Source organism: Panthera tigris, chromosome D1 (genome assembly GCF_018350195.1).
Source record: "Panthera tigris isolate Pti1 chromosome D1, P.tigris_Pti1_mat1.1, whole genome shotgun sequence".
NCBI lineage: Eukaryota > Metazoa > Chordata > Mammalia > Carnivora > Felidae > Panthera > Panthera tigris.
In genome coordinates, this window is record NC_056669.1 from 48,833,214 (window position 1) to 48,859,009 (window position 25,796).

Sequence of the window (25,796 nt, forward strand, 5' to 3'; positions counted from 1 at the left end):
GAAGGGATCATTAACTCTGAGCTTTACTACAGGGTGACCTAGGTGGACTGTTTGTTGGGAGCCCCTGATATCAGCATCTTCAGGTCTTCACTTGCTTGCATTTGCCAGGGAAGAGGCTTTCACCATACCCTGGAGAGTAATGATCTGCCTGACAATGCTCTGGAAATTCTTAACAACATTTTTTTAATTTCTTTGTTCATTTCTTTTGTTTTTTAGATTCCACTTACAAGTGAAATCATATGGTATTCGTCTTTCTCTGTCCAGATTATTTTCACTTAGTGTAATACCCTCCAAGTATATTCACATTGTCACAAACTGCAAACAAACAACAACAAAGAGAGAAACAGACTCATAAATACAGAGAACTAGTGGTGGCCAAAGGGGAGGGGGGTGGGAAGATGGGTGTTTAGGATGAAGAAGCACAAAGTTCCAGTTCTAAAGTAAATAAGTCACCAGGATGAAAAGTAAAGCAGAGGGAATATAGTCAATAATAGTGTAATGCACATCATGGTGAGCATTTCATAACATACACAATTGTTGACTTACTATGTTGTACACCTGAAACTAATTTAATATTACACATCCACTGTACTTCAATTAAAATTTTTTAATTTTTAATTTTTAAAAATCTAGACGGGAGTTAGAAATTTTCCTTAGAGAATGTAGTTTTGGTCTAACTAGTTCTTCCTGCCCAACAAACCAAAAATACTTTCCACAGATCAAGAGGAAGGGAACAGACATTTACTGAGCTTCTATTAAGGGCTAGGCACATTCCATTCTCTAGTATATTAATCTTTTTAACTCTGTGGGGATGACATTATAACATTCTCATTTTTATAGGTGAGGAAACTGAGGTGCAAGGATTAACACAGCTAAGAGTGGTGAAATTCTGATGTCTGAATTCAGTGCCCAAGCTCTACTCACTTTTTTTTTAATTTATTTATTTTTGAGAGAGAGAGAGAGAGAAGGAGGGACAGAGAAAGAGAGAGAGAGAATATGCCAAGTAGGCTCCATGGTTCATGGGTTCAAGCCCCGTGTTGGGCTCCATGCTGATGGTACAGAGCCTACTTAGGATTCTCTTTCCCTTTCTCTCTGCCCCTCCCCCACTCTCATGCTCTCAAAATAAATAAACTTAAAAAAGAAATTCCTTTAAGGAGCACCTAGGTGGCTCAGTAGGTTAAGCATCAGACTTCAGCTCGGGTCATGATCTCATGGTTCATGGATTTGGGTCCCACAGCGGGCTCTGTGCTGACAGCAAGGAGCCTGGAGCCTGCTTTAGATTCTGTGTCTCCCTCCGTCTCTGCCCCTCCCTCGGTCATGCTCTATCAAAAATAAACAAACTTAAGAAAAAAATTCTTTTAAAAAAAAAAAGGCTGCATGGGAATGCAAGCTGGTGCAGCCACTCTGGAAAACAGTATGGAGGTTCCTCAAAACACTAAAAATAGAACTACCCTACCACCCAGCAATTGCACTACTAGGCATTTATCCATGGGATACAGGTGTGCTGTTTCGAAGGGACACATGCACCCTCATGTTTATAATAGCACTATCAACAATAGCCAAAGTATGGAAAGAGCCCAAATGTCCATCGATGGATGAATGGATAAAGATGATGTGGTGTGTGTGTGTGTATATATATATACACAATTGAGTATTATTCAGCAATCAAAAAGAATGAAAATTTGCCATTTGCAACTACGTGGATGGAACTAGAGGGTATTATGCTAAGTGAAATTGGTCAGTCAGAGAAAGACAAAAATCATATGACTTCCCTCATATGAAGACTTTAAGAGACAAAACAGATGAACATAAGGGAAGGGAAACAAAAATAATATAAAAACAGGGAGGGGGACAAAACAGAAGAGACTCTTAAATATGGAGAACAAACAGAAGGTTACTGGGGGGGGTTGTGGGAAGGGGGATGGGCTAAATGGGTAAGAGGCACTAAGGAATCTACTCCTGAAATCATTGTTGCACTATATGCTAACTAACTTGGATGTAAAAAATAAAATAAAATTTAAAAAAAAAAAAAAAAAAGGCTGCAAAACCAGAATGTAGCTTTCTTTGTAGCATCACTGGTAGTTCCAGGTCCACATCAGAGACTCCTGGAGCCCAGGAAATCTGTGCAGACATTCTGCATCCGCTCTTGTACAATTTTAATTTGGTGTCCTTAGCAAATTTAAATTATATTAAAAACTTCATCTAACCTTAGACTGGCAGGTGAGTATGTTCTCTTCCTGCCCATTCATAACCCACCTGAAATGCTATGCTCTCCCCTACCTCCCAGTCTACTCTCTACCCAGCAGCTAGAGTGATACTACTTGTAAACATAGATCAGATCATTCCCATCTCAAACCCAACCTGTGGCTTCTATTTAAAATAAGAAAAATTTTAAAAATTTAAAAACCCATAAAATCCTAATTAGGCCCTATACAATCTGACTGGGCCCCTGCTTACATCCCCAACTTTATCTGTTACCACTTCCTTGCTAATTGTACTCCAGCCACACTTATTGAGGCTCAAGTCCACCCCATAGCCTTTACACACACAGCTCCTTCTGCTTAGAATGTTCTTCCAAGATCTTCATATGGCTCATCCTCATCACTCAGAGGTCTCTCCTCAAATGTCACCCCCTCAGAGAGGCCTCCTCTACTGGTTATCTTATCTTTGGCACTACTATACCTTATTTTCTTATCAGCTAGTCATCACCTTCCCTCCGCCACCACCACCAGTAGAATGAAATTTGCTGGCAGGGCAGGGATTTTGTGCTGTTCACTGTTTCATCGATATGTGCAACAGTGTCTGGCACACAGTAGACACTCAATAAATATTTCCTATTATTAATCTGTAAAAATCATTTGACAACTAACCACAGAAATCCTCAAGATGTTTACTTCCCTGTTTCCTATGACCCACTTAAGTATTTTTTCCTCCTTATAACTTTTTCCTCCCTGAGGGACAGAGATTATGTCTTACTTTTTTTTAAATGTTTATTTACTTTGAGAGAGAGAGAGAGAGAGAGAGAGAGAATGGGGGGGGGGGGGGGGTCAGCAGAGAGAGAGGGAGAGAGAGAATCCCAAGTAGGCTCCATGCTGTTAGTGCAGACAGAGCCACAAACTGTGAGATCATGACCTAAGTCAAAACCAAGATTCAGATGCTTAACCAACTTAGCCACCTAGGCACCCCTCTTACACTCTATGTGTTCACAAACCCATAGCACAAACATTTGTACTAGTCTGGCTTCCCCCCAAAAATATCAAAGTATTTTTGTTTGCAGATGGTTAATTAGAATAATTTCCAGATTTGTGGTAAAAACTGGCTATGGTATTTCTTAAACAATAAATCAACATAGAGTTGGCACACTTACTTCTGGCATTTGTCTTATCCAACTCACTGAGACATAGATCATCCTTGGCATCAGTGCTTCCCTCAACACCATGTCTTAAGAAAAACTTTGTATCATTTTCATCAATTTCATTCTCATCATCCAAGTCATATTTTTGTAGCCCCTCTAATAGCTTTACAGCCGCTAAATGGGCAAACCTGTGGGAAAGAATCAGAAATTAATACACAATCTTCTTCAAACTGAAATGACAGTTTGAACTTAATTTAGCAGATTACACACTGTACATTATGCCACCAACCCATCTACCAGTAAAGGAGCAAAACTGTACCTGGGGGTGCCTGGGTGGCTCTGTCAGTTAAGCATCCAACTTCAGTTCAGGTCATGATCTCATGATTCATGAGTTCAAGCCCTGCATCAGGCTCTGGGCTGACAACTCAGAGCCTGGAGCCTGCTTTAGATTCTGTGTCTCCCTCTCTTTCTGCCCCTCCCCCGCTCGTGCTCTGTCTCTGTCTCTCTCTCAAAAATAAACAAACATTAAAAAAAAATACAAAAAAACACAACTGTACCTGAAGGTCAGTGACAATTTGACATACATCCAGCTCAAAGAGTTACTGGACACTAAGGACAAACAGTCCTATTACAGGCTATTTCATAATTTGTATTGACAAAAATCCAAATGGGAGAAGAGACCCAATATCAAGACAATATGTGGTGTGCCCTAGACACAGCTGGTCAACTGTATAGAAAGCCCAGAACCACCTTATTTCTTACCTATATTTACTACCTTTTTTGATGGCCTAATTTAGATTGCAGAACTAGTTCTGTTTCCAGTTTTAGGGTAACTATATATCTACCCCCTTAATTTTAATCCTTCCTCAACCCTAAATACTTGGCATGGTTTTGAAATTTAATGGAAAAACAGTGACTTTTTCTATCCATGTTTTCTATTTTCTTTGAGCTTGCCCACATCTCCATGAAGCTTCCAGTAATATACCCTAGGTTTTGGAGTTGACATGATTGCCATGTAACCTGCATATTTTTCTCAGTCATGCTAATTGAAGTGCTTAATGTTTCTTCTTATCACATGGAGAACTACTCATTAAATACAAAATCTCAAATCCTATTTTTTTTCCACATACTTACATAACCATATGCACACATTTGTCCTCCCCTTTCACCAGGTACTGCAAATATTAACAAATATTTTAGGAAGTTGTAAGGTTAACCGAATTCATTATCTCTACCACTAGGTTGCAATTTAACAGCTATCATTTACTGAGTACTTGCTTTATGCCAGATTCGAGTGTATTTGGTTTTTTTTTTTTTTAAGTTTATTTTGAGAGAGAGTGTGCATGCATGCATGTAAGTTGGGAAAGAGGAGGGGTTGAGGGAGACAGAGAGAGAGAGGGAAAGAGAGAGAGAGAAAGGGGGAGGGAGAGAGGGAGGGAGGGAGGGAGGGAGGGAGGGAGGGAGAGAGGGAGGGGGAGAGAGAGAGAGAGAGAGAGAGAGAGAGAGAGAGAGAGAGAGAGAGAGAGAATATCCCAAGCAGGCTCTGCACTGTCAGTGTGGAGCTCAAACTCACAAACTGTGAGATCATGACCTGTGCTGAAATCAAGAGTCAGATGCTTAACCCACCGAGCCACCCAGGAACCACCCCCACCCTACTTTTTTTTTTTTTTTTTTTTTACAATTTATTCAAGGTTATTTCTATAATAGTACACATACACCTAAAATTTTGGTGCATGAATTACAAAATTCTAATAGGTATACAGTGGAATCTCATTGTGGTTTTAATTTGCATTCTCCTAATGTAAATGATTTTGAGCATTTTTTAAATGCATATTTGCCATTTGTACATTTTCCTCTGGTGAATAAACAGTATCAAATGCTTGCAAGAAAAAGAAAACAAAAGAAACTCACTGCTAGTGAGAATGCAAATTGGTATGATCACTTTTGAAGGCACTTTCGCAGCTTCTTATAAAATTAAACATACTCACAAACTTCGCACATGACCCAGCAATCCTACTCCCAAGTATTTACCCAAGTGAGCTAAAAACTTATGTTCACACAAAACCCTGTATGTGAATGTTTAAAGCAGCTTTATGCATAATAACCAACAAATGGATATAATCAAGATATCCATCGATTGGCTACTGGATTATAGAACTATTAGAATACCATGGAATTCTATATCTAATGGAGTATTACTCAGCAATAAGAAAGAAATGAACTACCAATACACATAGAAGAATCTCAAAATAATGATGCAGAGAGAAAGACGCCAGATTTATAAGAGTTTGTACTGTACTCTAGGAAATGCAAACTAAACTACAGTGACAGAAAGCAGATCCGCATCTGCTGGGGGAAGGGGAAGCAGAAAGCAGTGGAAGGAGAGAGATACAAAGGGAGCACAAAGAGACTTTTGAGGATGATGGATATATTCACTCTCTTGATGGTGCTAATGGTTTCACGGGTACATACATTTATCAGAATTCATCAGTTGGTACTATACAAATATGCATACTTTGTCATATGCCAATTATATCTTGGAAAAGCCATCTTCCAAAATAAAAATAAAGTGGGCCTGAGTTGATTATGATCCTAGGTATGTGGAACCGCAAAACCATGCTCCGGGACTTCAAAGAAATCCCTCAAAATTTTAAAGAACATGAACTCACAAAAATTGCAGAGCAATTCAGTGAATGATTACATTCTGGCATCCTGTCAAACCTCATTTGCAACTTTTAGCCCACATTTCTACCTTAGATTCAAGCAGTTCTGAACCACATACAGCTCCTCAAACACACAAGGTACTATCTTACAATTCTGCCTTCTTAAAGCACCAGCATAAACATTGCTTCCTCCAAAAAAAGCTTTTTCCCTGACCTCTATATAAATTCCATCTCCCTTCAGGTTCCTTCATAACTCTTACCATCATCTGTGTTAACATTTCTCTCCCACAACTTTCAAATAGGAAGATCTGGGTACTTTTTCTCCTAAGTTCTTACTGTATCTTACACATATGTTATAATGATTATAATTAATAATTATTATTATGTACATTGTCTCTTCACAAGATTGCAAACTTGAGGGGAAGGACTGTGTTTTTTCATCTTTGTAATCCTAACACTAACCATAGCACTAGGGACACACTATATATACAGGAAATTGAATGAAAAACAACCAAATGAACAAATGGATTGACTGAATTTTCCTTGAGGACCTGACCTGAGTGAGGGGGTGTTCAATATTAGGTGTTATATTTAATTCAAACATAAACATCAAAATTTGTTTCAAAACCTATGTGGCTCCAAATTGATTATTCCTTTTTATCACACACTATTTCACACAGTACGAGCATTTGTGGGACACAACTCTCCATTGTGTACCACTGTTTTAAGCACTGTAGAATGTTTAGCATTCCTGGACCTGACCTCACTATATATCAGTGTTGGTCTCCAATCATTGTGACACTCACTCCTCTACACATTTCCAAATCCCCTCCCTCCCCCAGGAAAGGGGACAATATTATCTCCCAATTGAAAATCATCACTTTAGAGAGAAGAGTTGAGGTCTCATCCAATGTCAATTCAGCTTGAAAATTGTCATTCCATCAGTATTTGACAGAGTCCTAAAATTCCATTAAATCCTCAGAGTTTTCTGAATATAAGAGAGTATATACAAAAGTTTAAAAACAGAAGAAAGTAGTAAAGCAAATAGGGATACCTCTTAGCCACATCGCCGGGTTTCTCCCCTGCTTTGTTTGTAATATTACTGTCTGCTCCCATTTTAATTATCCACTGCAAACACTCTATGTGGCCTTGCCCAGCAGCTGTTTCAAAAATACAAAACGGAAAATACAGACAAAAAAAGTTAGTAGTAACAATTATCTGAAAATCTCGGACAATCCCATTACAGAGTATTTTCACAAATACTGATCCTTATAATAACCAACAAAAGTAAGTTGGGCAGATGTTACTTTCTCTGTTAATTTACATACTCATTAGACAAATATTCTATCAAATATCTACTGTGCTAGTCTCTATACAGAGGACTTTCCCTACATATATAAAAGCTGAAGTTCAACGAGGTTATTTATTTAACATCACACAGCTAGCAAGGAATGGATTTGAAACTATAATCTAGGTGTTCCCAATCCTTATCCAGTGTTTGCCTGCTGCTATTTATAGGTCCTGACTAATCCTGTATCTCACCAGAACGTGAGCACAATCCAGCCACAGGGACCCACAAGGACTTCAGATATCTTGCATCATCTTATGTAAAGAGGTTACTCTAGTGACTCTCAAAACTCAAAATTTGCAGTCCCCTCACTGATTATCAGAACCATTTACCACCTTTTTCAAAATCTTGTTAACACATGCACTCAATACTAATTTCCACCTCCATAGCTCTGTTTACATGTCTTCTCACCTAGTACCCAGCACTCAACCAGTGCTCATCTAACCTCTATCCATCCTTCTAGATTCATCTCAAGACTCTGGGAAACTGGGGGAAAAAACTTAATAAACTTAAAAGACCTGATTTTAGGTCTACTAAACAATGAGACTGGAGGACAGGACAGAACTTAGCAAGTGGCTGGCACATAAAGACTCTCAATAAAGTCTGTAAAGTTGATGAGTGAATAAATGAATGACAATATTAATAAAATGTCAGCTTTGCTCTTACCAGCTAGCTGTACAACCTCAATCAAGAAAACTGATTCCTCTGGACCCCAATTTCCTTATCTTTTACAAAGATGATTTCATATTTATAAGGAGGGTACACTGCTGCTTCATAAAATTACAAGGATTAAATGTGATGACAGTTTTGCATCCCGTTAAATATCATATAAATATATTATTTCTGAATTCCCATGAACTCTCCTTTAATAATTTCACCCTTACCAAATTCTTCTTTCCTCAGTTCCTACTCTTGAATTCCTATTGCCTGTATTTTAACAACCAAATCCTTTCTGCCATTTATTACATCCTAACTTCTACAAATCTCTAGTTGTTCATATTGTAAGTATGTGGCTCCTTAACAGGAAGGTCTGGATCTCATAGAGTCTACACAGTGCAAGCATATGGTTGGTGCTAAATATAAATGCCTGTGTAAAATAAATCAAAGAGTAGGAACTTCTGGTACATCTTTGGTGTCCCAAAAAGTGAATCCACCTCCAATACTGGCAACAGAGAAAAGAGGACAGAAAGTCAGAAACAGTGACAGAGTAACCCATCACTACTGTACGAATTCTTCCACCATTCTCTTCTTCACTCAGAGCCGTCTATCAAACTCAGAGTTGGCCCCTGAAAAGCCTGGGCCTTCTCCCTGTCTCCTACAGCAAACTCAAAACCAGTTAACAAAGAATACTACAAGATTTCCCAGACCTTTAGAAATAACCCCACTTTAGACAAAGATGGCAATATATTCTGTCTTTAAGATTTACAAAATAGTATTTATGTATCATGGATAACAGTTTTAGAAGACAGAATGAGCTTAACCAAACATTTCCATGTTATTACACAAATACTGTTTACAAAAAAGGGAAAGGGAGGCAAAAGTATTTCTCTAAAATGAATTACAATAAGAGGATTTTTACCCAAGATCCTTATTGTATACTGGTTAGGATATGTTTAAGAATTTAATCCATGTTTTATAAGAGAACAGATAAAATATGCAGTGGCTAGAAATTTTTGAGAAATTATTTGCAATACTTATGGCTTAGCAAATGAAAGGAAGGAGCAGTCATGGTGAATTCAAAAATCATTAAATGATTAAGAAGAAAGCCTCAATAATAAACACAGCAGCTTATTTACTGAATCAATATATAAAATAAAGGAAAAGAAGCAGAAAGATTGATAAAATGTGGGAAAGGTGAATTAAATCATAAGGAGACATCAACTTTTATTTGATTAATTTGGCTATAAACTAAACATACAGATGTTTGCCAGGAAAGGCAAATGTACACAAAATGCTCCTTCTCCCCATTATAGCCACCTCTCACCCCTCTACCACACCACCTGATCCACTCCTGGCCCTAGGTGTCCTCAGTGGATAGACTGACAAGAGAAGGGGTGAAGAGCAAACACTACTGGTTCCTCCTCAGTTTTCACCCTCCCATCTCACAATGGTTGCATCCCAAACACCCTATCGTTATACATCAGTCCCTTTAGAACCTTCTTCCAGATCTCTCATTTCCATCTTAGTTCCAGTGGTGAAGAAGTGACTGAGAAAGGCTGAAAACTAGCCTTCAATGAAACTTAATTGTTCCTGGAAAGATGCATATTAAGCATCATGAGCAAGCCTATCTTTTGCTACAGTGTCTAAATGATACTCCACATATCATAATATTAGTAATAAGAAGTGCTTATATCTAGGATATGAAATGAGGGCTTTGCTCCAGGGCACCACATTTTAAACTATCCATATATAGAGCACATTTTAAGTCTCCTCCCCATTCGCAAATCCCATGGTGAAGAGTTAAACCCCTAGACAGCCAGTAGAGACAAAGGAGTGAGATTTTCCAAGTCTAGGGTAGAGTGTTTGTCAAAGTGGAAACCCCTTTGTGTGTAGGGGAAATCTCTTTGCATTCCTCTTCTTCTTATGCCACCTAAGCTCTCTCTTCCAAAACTACTGGTACACATGGTACTTAGATTCTATACTGGAGATTCCTTATGAATTAAACCAACTTTAATAATTAAACTAAGAACCTAACCGACAGGAACATAGTCTGTGATTAGGACCAGCAGAAGTTATTTATAAAAATAAAAACCTAATCCAAACACATGACTGCAGGGGTGTCAGGGTGGCTCCGTTGGTTAAGCACCGGACTCTTGGTTTCAACTCACCTCATGATCTCACAGTTCGTGAGTTTGGGCCCCGCATCGGGCTCTGTGCTGACAGTGTGGAGCCTGCTTGGAACTCTGTGTCTCCCTCTCTCTCTGCCCTGCCCCACACCCACCCCCACTCATGCTGTCTCTCTCAAAAATAAATAACTTTTTAAAAAATTAAAAAACACATGACTGCATTAACTAGACTACTTACTGTCTTTTACTCTAACATTTTTTAAGGGCTTTTTAAGAAATCTCTATACCCAAAATGGGGCTACAACTCACAACCCCAAGATCAAGAGTTGCATGCTCCACTGACTGAGCTACTTGGCAGGCCCTTTAACACTTTTACAAGAATTACCTGCCATTAGATTCTGCAGGAACTTATAAATTACAAATGAGACGAAATGGAAATTTCAGATGGGGTAAAGATTTGGTTTTCGATTGTATAAATACAATGAAGATTGGCAAGAATAAATCCTAGAGTACCTACTCCCAATAAGGACTGACAATTTGACAGTCTGATTAAAAAACCAAAAAGCTAGTTAACATGTTAGAATTTCACATACAAAGAAGGAGAGAATGCAGAGAAAAGTGGTAGACATCTTGAAGATATGTTCAAATCAAACATTCATTGATATTTCTATGGAAGTAAAAACATTTTTTCAGAGTCTAAGAAAGAATAAAAATTTGCTACACCTTTTTCTCAAGTTCTGGTATACCTTTTTCATGCCTTAGAATGAATTAATAGACCATTTTTAACCCAAAGAAAATGTCAGTCCTAAGAAATTTCTCTAGCAGTCAATTTCATATCTAAACATGTCAGTATCACAAGAGAATTTCTATTGGAATTACCCTAAATGTGACAATTTCTGACATCATAAAAGGAATATCACACTTCAATTGAAAATTAAGCTCTCTGTGTACCATATAAGGAAGACTTAAATGTCCTAGGGTATCAGGAAAAGTTTTACATTTTCACATGTTTCTGAAGTATAATTATTTTAAATGGTAAATAATTCAAAGGTAATTATGTCAGAACTGAAAACAAAACCAGGAATAACTCACCTTTATGCATAGGAGTTGATCCATTATTATCACGTTCATTAATATTTATTACTCCATCTTCTATTAATTTCTTAAGTGTTTCTAAATCACCCTTAAAGGCAGCCATATGACCTGGAAATGCTAAGGCTATGAATAGAAATTCAGTATTTCAGTAAACACATGAGTTCATTCTATTTTTCTTGACTCAAGCAGTCACACATTTCAGATTTCAATATTAACTCAATTATGATAATGTTATATTGGAATTAGTTTGATTGATGCAATAACAAGTAATAAAAAGGACAATCATAAAGTAAGATTATTATTAATTGTGTAGCCCTTCCACCCCTCAGGACCTCAAACATGCCAAGTAATATTGTACCAGAACTATGCTTAACTATATTCCATTCTTCCCTCAGGCCACCACAAAACACACGACGGTCATTTTCAACCCTTCACATAAAGACATTTTTGGTCTAAAGTCCTACATTTGCACAGAACACTCACTCTCTGTTTGCAAGGAAGTGAAGAAAGCAAAATAAAGTGGAAGCAGATAAAGTATACATAAGTATGTATACAAACACATACACATATACACATGCCTGTGTAAAAGGGGCTGACCTAGCTCCTAACTACACATTAAATACCTGATAAGATGTTTTTACTGATAACAACTCCAAGATCAGGACCTGAGCCAAAATCAAGAGTTGGATGCTTAACCAACTATGTCACCCAGGTGTCCCTATTCTCATTTTTAAATCTGAAAAGGAAACAGAATAGCCAAAGAATATTTAAAAAAAAAAAATTTAATGTTTATTTACTTTGGAGAGAGACACAGAGATAGAATATGAGCCATAGAGGGGCAGAGAGAGAGGGAGACACAGAATCCAAAGCAGGCTCCAGAATCTGAGCTGTCAGCACACAGCCCAACACGGGGTTTGAACTCACAAACAGATCATGACCTGAGCTGAAGTCATATGCTTAACTGACTGAGCCACCCAGGCACCCCAACCAAAGAATATTTTTAAAAGAAAAAGTTAGAGACTTACACTACCTGATTCTAAATCTTACTATATAAAGCTAGAGTAATCAAGCTGTAGTATTGCCAAACAGATATATCAAATATAGTACATCTATACAATAGAATACCATTGAGCAATAAAAAAGAATGAACTATTAATATACATTAGAGGAATGATTCTCAAAATGGCTCCATTAGAAAATTCAAACTAATCTATAATGACATAAAGCAAATAAGAGGTTGTATGGGGCCTACATCCATACAGTTGAATACTGTTGAACAATAAAAAGGAATGAACTATTAATATACATAACAGGTATGAATCTTAAAATGATTCTACTAGAAAATTCAAACTTGGGACATGTGGGTCGCTCAGTAGGTTAAACATCTGACTTTGGCTCAGGTCATGATCTCACAGTTCATGAGTTCGAGTCTGGCGTCAGGCCGTCTGCTCTCAGCACAGAGCCTGCTTTGGATCCTCTGTCTCCTTCTCTCTCTCTCTCCCTCCCCTAGCTTGCATTCTCTCTCTCTCTCAAAAATAAAACATTAAAAAAAAAAAAAAAACAGAAAATTCAAACTAATTTATACTGACAGAAAGCAAGTAAGTGGGCCAGGGTGAAAGGAAGGGTGAAATATAAGGGGGTATTATTAAAAAAAAAAAACCTTCAGAGGTGGTAGAAATGTTTTCCATCTTGATTGTGATGGTTTCATGAGTGTATACATCCAAACTCACCTAACAGCACACTAAATGAGTACAGTTTATTACATGTAAATCATACTGAAATAAAGTTCATTTTTAAAAAAAGGAGGGGGCGCCTGGGTGGCTCAGTCGGTTGAGAGTCCAACTTCGGCTCAGGTCATGATCTCACAGTTCGTGAGTTCAAGCCCCACGTCGGGCTCTGTGCTGACAGCTCGGGGCCTGGAGCCTGCCTCAGATTGTGTGTTTCCCTCTCTCTCTGCTCCTGCCCTGCTCACACTCTGTCTCTCTCTCAAAAATAAATAAATATTTTTTAAAAAGTTTAATAAAAAAAAGGATATCCCCTTAAAAATAAATAAATAATAAATAATAAATTAAATAAGTAAATAAATAAATAAAGGATATCCTCATCAAAGTGAAAAAACAAGCCACAGTGTGAGAGAAAATATCTATATCTGATAAAATTAATAAAGGATTAGAATCTAGACTATATAAAGAACTCAGTGGGGCGCCTGGGTGGCTCAGTTGGTTAAGCGTCCGACTTCAGCTCAGGTCACGATCTCGCGGTCCGTGAGTTCGAGCCCCGCGTCGGGCTCTGGGCTGACGGCTCAGAGCCTGGAGCCTGCTTCCGATTCTGTGTCTCCCTCTCTCTCTGCCCCTCCCCCGTTCATGCTCTGTCTCTCTCTGTCTCAAAAATAAATAAAACGTTAAAAAAAAAAAAAAGAACTCAAATTATTTAGAAAAGGGCAAAGAATACAGTTTTTAAAAAGGGAGAAAAGTATAGGCAGGCAATTCATAGAAGAAAAAAACTAGAAGAACCAATAACTTACAGAAGGATGTTCAACCTCATTCGTAATCAAGAAAATGCAAATCAAAATACAAATTAAACCTTTTCATATCCAATCAGCTGGCAAACATTTTAAAGTCTGACAATAACGAATATCATTTCTCTAAATTCCCATCAAACGTTGCTGATTTAGAGTGAAAACTTCTACGAGCACCTGATGAAGAATGTAGCAATGCCTGTTTATACTGACGAAGGGCATATCCCACCAAGCAAACCCTAAAGTAGAATATCACACCTATTTACCCAAACAGGGCTCTTAACTCTCAGTCTTCAGAGAAGACAGGCAGTTCCACCAGCAGCCTCATCCAACAATCCCAATGTGCCATAAAAATATTTTCTATGTGGGCTCTGTGTTAAAAAGGTAGTAAAGCACTTCTCCACAGAATCTCTTGTATGTGTATATAAGGAGACACATACAAGAATATTCCCAACCACATTACTATAATAGTGAAAAACAATCTAAATGTCAAATTGGAAAATGGATAAATAATGGTTTTCATAAAATACAATACTACACAAACACTTAAAAAGAATAGGTATATCTATCAGCTTAATAAAAAACCCAAAACATAGTATTTTCTGGAAAAAAGCAAGGAATAGAAGAATGAATACTGTTTTATGCCATTTCCTTAAGATTTTAAGAGAAGTCTCAAAGACTACTAGTCATCCACTAAAATCCCCTTCCTTCAATATTAAGGGAGTTGTAGCTGAGTAAGTCTTCTCAGCTAAATACTGAATTCTCCAGGCTTCCTCACAGCTAGTACACCCACGTGGCTAAACTTTTGCCAATGGAATTGTTAGCAAAAGTGATGGATACAAATTAGACCTTGAAAATCTCTGGTCCTAACCTTACAGTCTTGCTCCTCCCCACCTCCTACTGAATTAGCTACAACCAGAGAGAGCTAGTTGGAAAGAAAGCCAGTTTTGAATGACTGCACAGTATAGATTCACTCTCCAATCTGGGCTGTCATATAAATCCTTAAGCTACTGAATTTTATGATTTCTTTGTTAGAACAGGTTAGTCTCTTACTCCAAAAACACACAGTAGTGCATATTTTTGTAAGTACATATACATTAAATATAAAACATGTAGGGACACTGGGTGGCTTAGTCAGTTAAGCATACGACTCTTGGTTTCAGCTCAGGTCATGATATTGTGGTTTAATGAGTTCAAGTCCTGTGTCAGACTCTGCACTGGCAGCATGGAGTCTGCTTGGGATTCTGTCTGTCTGTCTCTCTCTCTCCCTCTCTCTCTGCCCCTCCCCAATTTGTGCTCTCTCTCAAAATAAACTTAATTAAAAAAATTAAAATTAAAACCTATAGAATGGAATTATAAATTGAAAACAATATTTACCTCTGAGAAGGAAGAAAAAGAATGATATGAAGGAGACAGAACCAAGAAACTTTAACTATATGTATAACATTTTATCCTTAAATTAGTGGCATAAAGAATGTTCATCACATTAATCTCTATATATTTCTGCCTAAAATATTTTATAATACAGAAGACAAACTGAATGAATGGGTGGACAATTATAAGTAACATATTTAAATACAACATTTTCCTTATAACTTATTTTCTTTTTCCACTTACTCTACTTATTAAATGCTACCACACTCCAGGTTTATTACTTACTTTCCTGATCTTTTGAATCACTTTGTTCATACTCAGCCCCTTGGATAAACTGCAAAATGTTCTGTTTAAAGAACCTCTGGGCCAAATCCAGTACATTTTCTCCATTATCATTGAAGGCTTTTAGAGCCTGTGTGGTGCTGTTCATTCTACTGAGTAGGAATTTAAAACAGTGAAGGTGGCCTTCCATGGCTGCTAAGTGAACTGTAGGTGAGAGAGAAAAAGAATTTAATTTTTAAATTGACAATAAGATAATTTGAAGAAACAAAGAACAATATTGGCTCTAATCCTCACCAGAAGATGACTGTCCCTTCCCCATGTAACAGGGACATACTGTAAGCAATGGTAACACCTTCTCTGCAAGCCCACAAGTCCTTAGTCAGCCTTCTAGTCGTGCTAAAGCAACAGACTAAGTGGAGTTACACTTACTGTGAGAGTGCAGAGGCCAGATGAGAGATACCAAAGAGCAAGCCCCAGAACATTTTCTTGAAAAGAGAAATCCCAATTATGCAGCTTATAATTACATGAGAAAATACTTGCTAGGTAAGACAGATGATAGATATATTTATTTTAATGTTTTGGAAAAAACGGAAGAAATAAACCAAAATAGTCACTATGGGGGCACCTGGTGGCTCAGTCCGTTGAGCGTGTGACTTTGACTCAGGTCATGATCTCACGGTTTGTGATTGCTGCTATCAGTGCACAGCCCACTTTGGATCCTCTGCCCCCCTTTTCTTGCCCCTCCCCTGCTTGCACACTCAAAAATAAACAAACATTAAAAAAAAATAGTCATATGCAAATATGAATGTTATTTTTATCACTATGTATTTTGTCACTTTTCCATAGACGTTTATTCTTTTTATTAAAAACAGGAAGACTGGATCAAAACTGCAGACAAAGCACACATACTGCCTCACCATTTCTACTCTAAATCCTTGAAAACAATAGAAAAGAGATTTTCTGAAGCCAAAAAGGTCTAGAAAAACAAACAAGAACTCCAAGAACAGACAAAAAAATGTTAAGGAATCCCTGAAAGAAAATATACTGAAGCAGGCTAAAGGGGACCCACAACCCAAAATCCACAAAAAATAAGAATGGTTCTGGGGGATTACAAGCTTAGGGCAGTGACTACGAAGAACAAGAGCACCTTTACATCTTTGGAGAAGGGAGTATTTGGGCAGCAGCCCAATCAATACACAAATCTTACCACTGGAGAAGTAAGGCAGCACCGAAATGACCAGTGTAATGCAGGAGAAACAAGATGTAACAACATCCAAAAGAGAAGTTGCCGGCACATGCCATCTACACTTTCTCAGCTGAACCTTCCAGGAAAAACACCAAAAAACTCCCCCTAAAATTTGAGAATCCTCTAACAGCTTACTCATCATATATACACATACATGTCTTACAGGCATTTCTAACTTAACACATCAAAAACTCAACTCCTCATCCCTCTTGCACACATTTTCCTTACATAGTTTTCCCCATCCCACTTAATAGGAACTGTCTTTTTTCCATGTAGTTCATGCCCAAGATCCCGGAGCCATCCTTGACTCCTCTTTCTGTCACTCTCTATGTCTAATCAATCAGCAAATCTTATTGGTTCTATCTTTACAAAATACACAGACCCCAGTTACTTCTCACAGTCTTTGCTGCCTCTACACTGCTCCAACCAAAGAGCAGCATTAAATTATTCTATCAGTCTCACAAGTGGTCTATTTCTCCCCTTGCCATCCCCACACCCACAATGCAATCTATTATACACAAAATAGCCAAAATGATGCTCTTAAATGTATTCAGATCATGTCACTGCAGTGCTCAAAATTTTTCAATGGCTCCTGTTACCTCTCTGACCTCATCATCTATTACTCACTCTCTGATTTCTGTTCCAACCACATTGACTCACTGTTACTACTTGCTGTTACTCAAATACACTAGGAACACTCCTGCCTCAGGAGCTTTATATTTGCTATCACCTCTTCCTGTAATATTCTTTCCCCACGGTAGTCACAAGACCTGCTACCTCAACTCTGTCAGGTGTTTATCCAATTATCACCCCCTCAGTGAAGGCTTCCCTGACCACGCTTTTTTAAACTTCATCCTCTTTACTCTCTTCTCTGATTATCCATACACATATCCCTACTTAATATAATTTATATTCTTGTGATTATTGCCTGTCTCCCTCTGACCAGCATCACATGAAGGCAGACTTTTGCCTGTTTTGTTTGCTGTGATATCCCCAACACACAAGATGGACTGACACATAGTAGATGCTCAGGAAATAAATGCTGGATTAATAATTTAAGACAGAGAGGAGCCTGGGTGGCTCAGTCAGTTAAGCATCTGACTTTGGCTCAGGTCATGATCTTGCGGTCCATGAGTTGGAGCCCTGCACTGGGCTCTGTGCTGACAGCTCAGATCCCAGAGCCTGCTTCATATTCTGTGTCTCCCTCTGTCTCTGCCCCTCCCCCCCCAAAATAAATAAACATTTTAAAAACTTAAAACAAAAACAAATAACAATCTAGGATAGAGATTTGAACACAAGCAGTGTATACTAAAGCCACATTCCTAATCTCTATATTATACTATTAAAAAATATACTATATATAGTCATAAATGTTTTTATATGCTTCAAGAAATAAAAGTTGGAATTTTTTAATGAGCAGGCAAAAAGGCTTTAACAAATGATCAGGGACATTTAATAAAGAACCAACTAAAAATGAAATTACCCCCTACCTTGTATTACAGAAAAGTCAGTTCCAGGTGGGCTGGTGATCTACATGTGAAAGTGAAATAATAAAATTTCTAGAATATAAAAGAATGTTTTCATGACCAAAGCGTAGAGAAAGACTTTTTTTTTAACAAGATTCAGAAAGGAATAACCATAAAGGAAGAGCTTATTAAACCTGACTACATTAGAGTGAAAACTTCTATTCATCAAAAGATATCTTAAAAGAATGAAAAGGCAAGACAGAATGGAAAAGATATTTAAATAAAAGATATTTGCAACACATAACAGAGAGCTTGTATCTATTATATAAAGAACCCATATAAAAACCCATTTTTAAACACAGAGAAAACTCAAAAAAAAAAAATAGTCAAAACATTTGAACTGCTACTGCACAAAAGAAAATAATGAGGGGTGCCTGGCTGACTCAGTCAGAAAAGCATGCAGCTCTTGATTTCGGGGTTGTGAGTTCAAGCCCAAGGTTGGGTGTACAGATTACTTAAAATAAATATATTTTTAAAATATACTTAAAATATACTTATATACTTAAAATATACTTATACACTTAAAATATACTTAAAATAAATATATTTTTAAAATTAAAAAAGGACAGCAAACATTAAAAAATGGCCATTGAACATATGAAATGATGTTCTGTAATACCAATCAATAATTATTTTAAATGTAAATAAACTATTAAATACTCCAATCAAAATATACAGTGTGACTGTATGAATTAAAAAAAACAAGACCCATCCAGGCACCTGGGTGGCTCAATTAAATGTCCTGACTCTTGATTTCAGCTCAGGTCATGATCTCATGGTTCCCTGAGATTGAGCCCCACATCCGAGCTGTCAGCACAGAGCCTGCTTGGAATTGTGTCTCTCTCCGCTTTCTCTGTCCCTCCCCCCACTCTCACTCTCTCTCAAAATAAATAAACTTAAAAAAAAAAAAGAAAAGAAAAGAAAAAACAATCCATTTATATGATGCCTACAAGAAACTCATTTCAGACCTAAAGACACATGCAGACTGAAAGGAAGGGATGAAAAAAGATATTTCACAAACAAATGGAAGCAGAAGAAAGAAAAGCTGAAGTAAAAATCCTTATATCAGACAAAATGATTTTAAAACAAAGACTGTAACAACAAACAAATAATGACATTACATAATGATAAAAGATCTGTGCAACGAGAATTTAACAACTGTAAATAACTATGCATCCAACACTGGAGCACCTAAATACATAAAGCAAATATGAACAGACATAAAGGGAGAAAATGATAGTAATACAATAATAGTAAGGGCCTTTAAAACTCCACTTACATCAATGGATAGATCATCCAGGATGAAAATCACTAAGGAAATAGTGGCTTTGAATAACAGATTAGACCATATGGACTTAACAGATACATACAGAATATTCCACCCCAAAACAGAAAAATACTCATTCATTTCAAGTGCATATGGAATATTCTCCGGGACAGATCATGTTAGGCCAAATCTTAATAAATTTAAGAACACTGAAATCATATCAAGCATTTTTTCCAATTACAATAATATAAAACTAGAAATCAAGCACAAGAGAAAAAAAAACAGAAAAAAACACAACATGTGGAGGCTAAACAACCTACTACTCACCAACCAACAGGTCAATGAAGAAATCAAAGAGGAAATCAAAGTATACATGAAGGCAAAAGAGAATAGAAGCATATTGATCAAAAATCTTTGGGATGCAGCAAAAGCAGTTCTAAGAGTAAGTTTATAGTGATACAGACCTACCTCAAAAAACAAGAAAAATCTCAAATAAACAATCTAACCTTACACCTAAAGGAACTAGAAAAAGAAAAAAGAATACCAAAGATTGCAGAAGGAAGGAAATAATACAGATCAAAGAGGAAATGAATGAAACAGAGACTAAACAATAACAAAAACAACAATAATAGTAAAAGAAAAGATTAATGAAAACAAGGGCTGGTTCTTTGAATAAACAAAACAAAATTGATAAATCTTTAGCCAGAGTTATCAAGAAAAAAATAGAACTCCAATAAATTAAAATCAGAAATAAAACAGGAGAAATAACAACTGACACCACAGAAATACCAAGAAATATAAGAGACTATGAAAGATCATATACCAACAAACTGGACAACCTAAAAATGAAGGATAAATTCCTAGAAACATAAAATCTTCCAAAACTTAAACAGGAAGAAATTTAAAAACTAAACACACTGTTTACTAGTTAAAAAAAAAAAAGAAAAAAGAATTGGTAATAAAAAAAACTCTCAACAGGGGAGCCTGGGTGGCTCAGTTGGTTAAGCATCTGACTTCAGCTCAGGTCATGATCTCACAGTTCATGAGTTCGAGACCTGCATTGGGCTCTGTGCTGACAACTCATAGCCTAGAGCCTGTTTTAGATTTTGTGTCTCCTTCTCTCTCTCTGCCCCTCCCCCACTTATGCTCTTTGTCTCTCAAAAATGAATAAACATTTAAAAAAAAAAAAAGCCTCTCAACAAACACATCAAGGATCTGATGGATTTACAAATAAATTCTACCAAACATTTAAGGAAAAGTTAACACCTATTCTTTTCAAAATATTCCAAAAATTCAGAGAGGAAGAAAAACTTCCAAATTTGTTCTTCAAGGCCAGCATTATCCTGATACTAAAACCAGACAAAGATACTACAAAAAGATGACGACAATAATGATGATAATGCCTACAGGCCCATATCTCTGATAAACATAGATACAAAAATTCTCAATAAAATATTAGAAACTGAATTCAATAATTCACTGAAAAGATCATTCACCACAATAAAATGGGACTTAGTCCAGGGAGCAAAGATGGTTCAATATTCAAAAATCCATCAGTGTGATACAACACATTAACAGGAGGAAAGATAAAAACCATATGGTAATCTCATTAGATCCAAAAAAAGCATTTGACAAAATACAACATCCATTCATGATAAAAATTCTAAACAAAGTGGGTAGAGGGAACATACCTCAACATAGTAAAAGCCATATAGACAAACCTACAGCTGACATCATACTCAATGTTGAAAACCTGACAGCTTTTCCTCTAGATCAGGAATAAAACAAGGATGTCCACGCTCACCACTTGAATTCAACATAGTACTGGAAGTCCTAGCCACAGCAATTAGACAAGAAAAATAAAAGGCATCTAAATCAGTAAGGAAAAAGTTAAATTATCACTATTTGCAAATGACATGACACTATGCATAAAAAAACCCTAAAGATTCCACCAAAAAACTACCATAAGTAATAAATGAAGTCAGTAAAGTAGCGGGTCACAAAATTAATATACAGATATCAGTTGTGTTTCTATATACCAATAATGAAGCAGCACAAAGAGAAATTAAGAAATCAATTCCAGGGGTGCCTGGATGGCTCATTCGGTTAAATGGCCAACTTCAGCTCAGATCATGATCTCATAGTTCGTGAGTTCAAGCCCCACATCGAGCTCTGTGCTGACAACTCAGAGATTGGAGCCTGCTTCAGATTTGGTGTCTCCCTCTCTCACCTCCCCCGCTCTGTCTCTCATTTTCTCAAAAATAAACATTTAAAAAAATTTTTTTTAATTTCCATCTAAAATTGTACCAAAAAGAATACCTAAGAATAAAGTTAACCAAGGAGGTGAAAGACCTATACTCTGAAAACCATACATTAAAGAAATTGAAGATGACACGTATGAAAACATACACCAGGCTCACAGACTGGAAGAATTAATATTAATAAAATGTCCATACTACCCAAAATATCCACAGACTTAACACAATCCCTATCAAAATACCAAGAGTATTTTTCACAAAACTGTAACAAATAATCCTAAAATTTGAATGGAACCATAAAAGACTCTAAAGAGCTGAAGTAATCTGGGAAAAACAAGAACAAAGCTACAGATATCACAATCTCAGATTTCAAGAATAACTACAAAGTTACAGCAATAAAAACAGTATGGTACTAGCACAAAAACAGACACATATATCAGTGAAATAGAATAGAGTCCTGAAATAAATCCACAATTATTTGGTCAACTAATTTACAACAAAGAAGAATACACAATAGAAAAAAAGACACTCTCTTCAATAAATGGCACTGAGTAAACTGGACAGCTATATGCATAATTATGTAATTAGACCACTTTCTTACCCCATACACAAAAATAGACTCAAAATGGATTAAAGAACTAAATGTGAGACCTGAAATCATAAAATTTCTAAAAGAAAACACAGGCAGTAATCTCTTGGACGTGGGCCTTAACAACATATTTATGGATATATCTTCTCATGCCAAAAAAAAAAAAAAAAAAAAAGCAAAAATAAACCACTGGGATCATACTAAAATAAAAAGCTTTTGCACAGCAAAGGAAACCATCAACAAAACAAAAAGTAACCTACTGAATGGGTGAAGATATTTGCAAATTATATCCAACAAAAGGTTAATATCCAAAATATATAAAGAACTCAACAATAAAAACAGAAATAATCCAATTCAAAATGGCAGAGGATCTCAATAGACATTTTCCCAAAGAAGACATACAGATGCCCAATAGACGCATGAAAAGATGCTCAACATCACTCATCATCAGGGATGATCATCAAATCAAAACCACAAGTTTTGGAGAGGATGTGAAGAAAAGGGAACTCTCATGTACTATTGGTATAAAGGTAAACTGGTGCAGCTACTGTGAAAAATAGTATGGAGTTTCCTCAAGAAATTAAAAATAGAAATACCATAGGTCCAGTAATTCTACTACTTGGTATTTACCCAAAGGAAATGGAAAAAAAGTAATTCAAAGGGATATATGCAACCCTATGTTTATGGCAGCCTTATCTATAAGAGCCCAGATATGGAAGCAAGCTAAGTGTCCATAGATAGATGAATGGATAAAGAGGAAGTGGTATACATATACAATGGAGTATTACTCAGCCATAAAAAGAATGAGATATTGTAATTTTCCACAAGGATAGAACTAAAGAGTATTATGCTAAGTGACTGAAGTCAGATACAGAAAGACAAATACCATATGATGTCCCTTATATGTGGAATCTAAAAATCAAACAAACCAACAAAAAAAAGGAGAGAGGTAGAGAGAGAGAGTGAGAGACATTCATAAATACAAAGAATAAACTGAAGGCTGCCAGAATGAGGAAGGCTTGAAGGGATGGGAGAAACAGGTAAAGGAGATTAAGAGATAGAAACTACCAGTTACAAAATAAATGATGGAAATAAAAAGTACAGCATAAGGAATATAGTCAATAATATTCTAATAATGTTGTATGGTGACGGTGACTACACTCATCACGGTCAACACTGAGTAATATATAGAATTGTCAAATCATTATGTCGTACAACTGACTAATACAGCATGTATGTCAAACATACTTCAATTTATTTATTTATTTTTTTTTTTAATTTATTTTTGGGACAGAGAGTGACAGAGCATGAACGGGGGAGGGGTAGAGAGAGAGGGAGACACAGAATCGGAAACAGGCTCCAGGCTCCGAGCCATCAGCCCAGAGCCTGACGCAGGGCTCGAACTCACGGACCGCGAGATCGTGACCTGGCTGAAGTCGGACGCTTAACCGACTGCGCCACCCAGGTGCCCCATACATACTTCAATTTAAAAAATGAGAAAAAAAAATTTTAAAGAGAGGTATAAAATTCCAGGAAAAAAAAAAATGCTGTTCTACATTTTTAATCAAAAAAATGTAAATTAAAACCACAATAAAGTATTACACCCAAAAGAATGATTAAAACAAAAAAAAAGTAATGCCAAGTATTAATGAGAGAGTAGAGTAACTCAAAGTCTTAAATACCACTCAACAGTGTACGAACTGATAACAATCACCTTGGAAAGTCAAGTCAGACAAAAAGGAATACCAGTGTATTATTTTATCCCATAGAGTTCAGAAAGAAAAAAGTACTAATTTGTATGTTGGAAGTGAGATGAGTAACTTTGGAGACTCTTTCTTGGTAACCAAAAAGAGGACATGAAAGAGACTATTTCTTGATCTGGCTAATGGTTACAGAAAACTACTCATTTGTGAAAATTCAATGAGCTGTCCATTGAAATTGGGTACTTTTGTTTATAGTTCAGTTTAAAAATTTATTTAAAAAAAAGAATAAGAGCAAAACAATAATTTCCAGATATATAAAAATTGAGAGTCCATACCAACAGATCTTTTCTATATGAACAATAAAGGATGTACTTTGGAAAGAAGCAAAACAATCCCAGACAGTAGGGTAAAGGGGTGGAAGAGGAGGCCAAGGTACAAGCCAAATTATGAGCATACAGCACACCAAGCTAAGAAATCAAAGCTCCATAGCAATCTAAGAAGTTTTTAAGCCAAAAAGTGATTTGAGTGAAGCTATTCAGATATGAACAAGTTTGCCTGGGCTTCCCCCTTCACTTGTTTTGCTACTTAAGATTCTTTTAAGACATAATTCGAGTATAATTTTTAGTAACCTGCACTCCACTGTGACCTATTCCTCTTCTGAATTTCTACAGCACCTCTTAGAAGAAGACAGAGTGTTTAAGGTACAGGTCTCAAATAGCCAGCTAATCGCAGGCTAGCCAACTGCAGTTAGAAAATTAACTCAAATACATGAGTATCCACTATTTATATGATTTTTTTATAAACAGTAGTCTGGGAAGTGAAGCTGTATGAAGTTAAAAAATAATAACCCTAGAGTCAGGCTCTGAGCTGACAGCGTGGAGTCTGCTTGGGATTCTCTCTCTCTTCCTCTCTCTCTGCCCCTTCCCTGCTCTCTCCCCCCACAAATAAATAGACATTAAAAATAATAATAATAACCCTAGACAGTAGATAAACAAAACAGCTGGTGGGAAGAGTAAATCCAAGTTTAATTTTGCTAATTTCTCTTTTGCTGATATGGTTCCAGAAAAAAAAAATCATATGACAGGTATATAACATAGGTGTAAGAGTAAAAAACGTTCATGTCAATGTATTTACTACTTTGGTTTTTGAGGGACTGTTAGAATGATGACAAGTTTAAATTTCTTAAACACAATCATTTAAAAGTTGCTTTTGTAAAGAATACCTGGAAGGTTTCCATTGTAGTCCACATCTTCTATGCCGCATCCCCATTTAACTAGAAGCTGCAAACAGCCGAGCCTCCCGTGAAAAGCTGCATAGTGCACAGGTTTCCATTCTCTCTTATCAGTCACACTGGGATCCTAGAGGTAACATTCACAAGAACTCAGTTTTTTTCCATTTGCAGAAGAAACAATAAGTCAAGCAGCTTAATTCTGCAAATGAAAATTGGGGACTGTTCTTAAAAATATAAGGCAAACAACAAATTTAATAGAAAAATTTACTACTGATTTAAACATATGAGCTAATAAAATACTAATGAAATTTTATAAAATAGTCTTTTAAAAAAACAATAGCTAGTTTCATAAAAATAGTTTTTAAAAAGGGACTTAAAAAGAACCTGTGTTCTTGACCAATAAAATGAAAGGGATTTCTCAAATGATCCAATCATATCTTTGAGAGCATAAACAAAGAGTTAATGACAAAATAAAAATACTTAATAGTCCTTTAACTTTTTCTCAACTCTTACCACAATGTCTTCAATATGGTTAGTTCTTTTAAGTTTTTTTTT

The 25,796-nt window shown here is 36.5% G+C and overlaps 1 protein-coding gene across 1 annotated transcript in view; it reads right to left on the bottom strand.

Annotated features, from left to right (window-relative positions):
• The window catches only part of ANKRD42 (ankyrin repeat domain 42), a gene marked incomplete at its 5' end in the record, with an annotated part of 72,578 nt that overhangs the window by 25,764 nt on the left and 21,018 nt on the right, over window positions 1–25,796 (bottom strand). Inside the window, 5 exons of the mRNA XM_042959604.1 lie at window positions 3,368–3,543; window positions 7,073–7,178; window positions 11,245–11,370; window positions 15,425–15,625; window positions 25,233–25,368. Coding sequence (XP_042815538.1) covers window positions 3,368–3,543; window positions 7,073–7,178; window positions 11,245–11,370; window positions 15,425–15,625; window positions 25,233–25,368 — 745 coding nt within the window. The remainder of the gene's footprint in view (window positions 1–3,367; window positions 3,544–7,072; window positions 7,179–11,244; window positions 11,371–15,424; window positions 15,626–25,232; window positions 25,369–25,796) is intronic.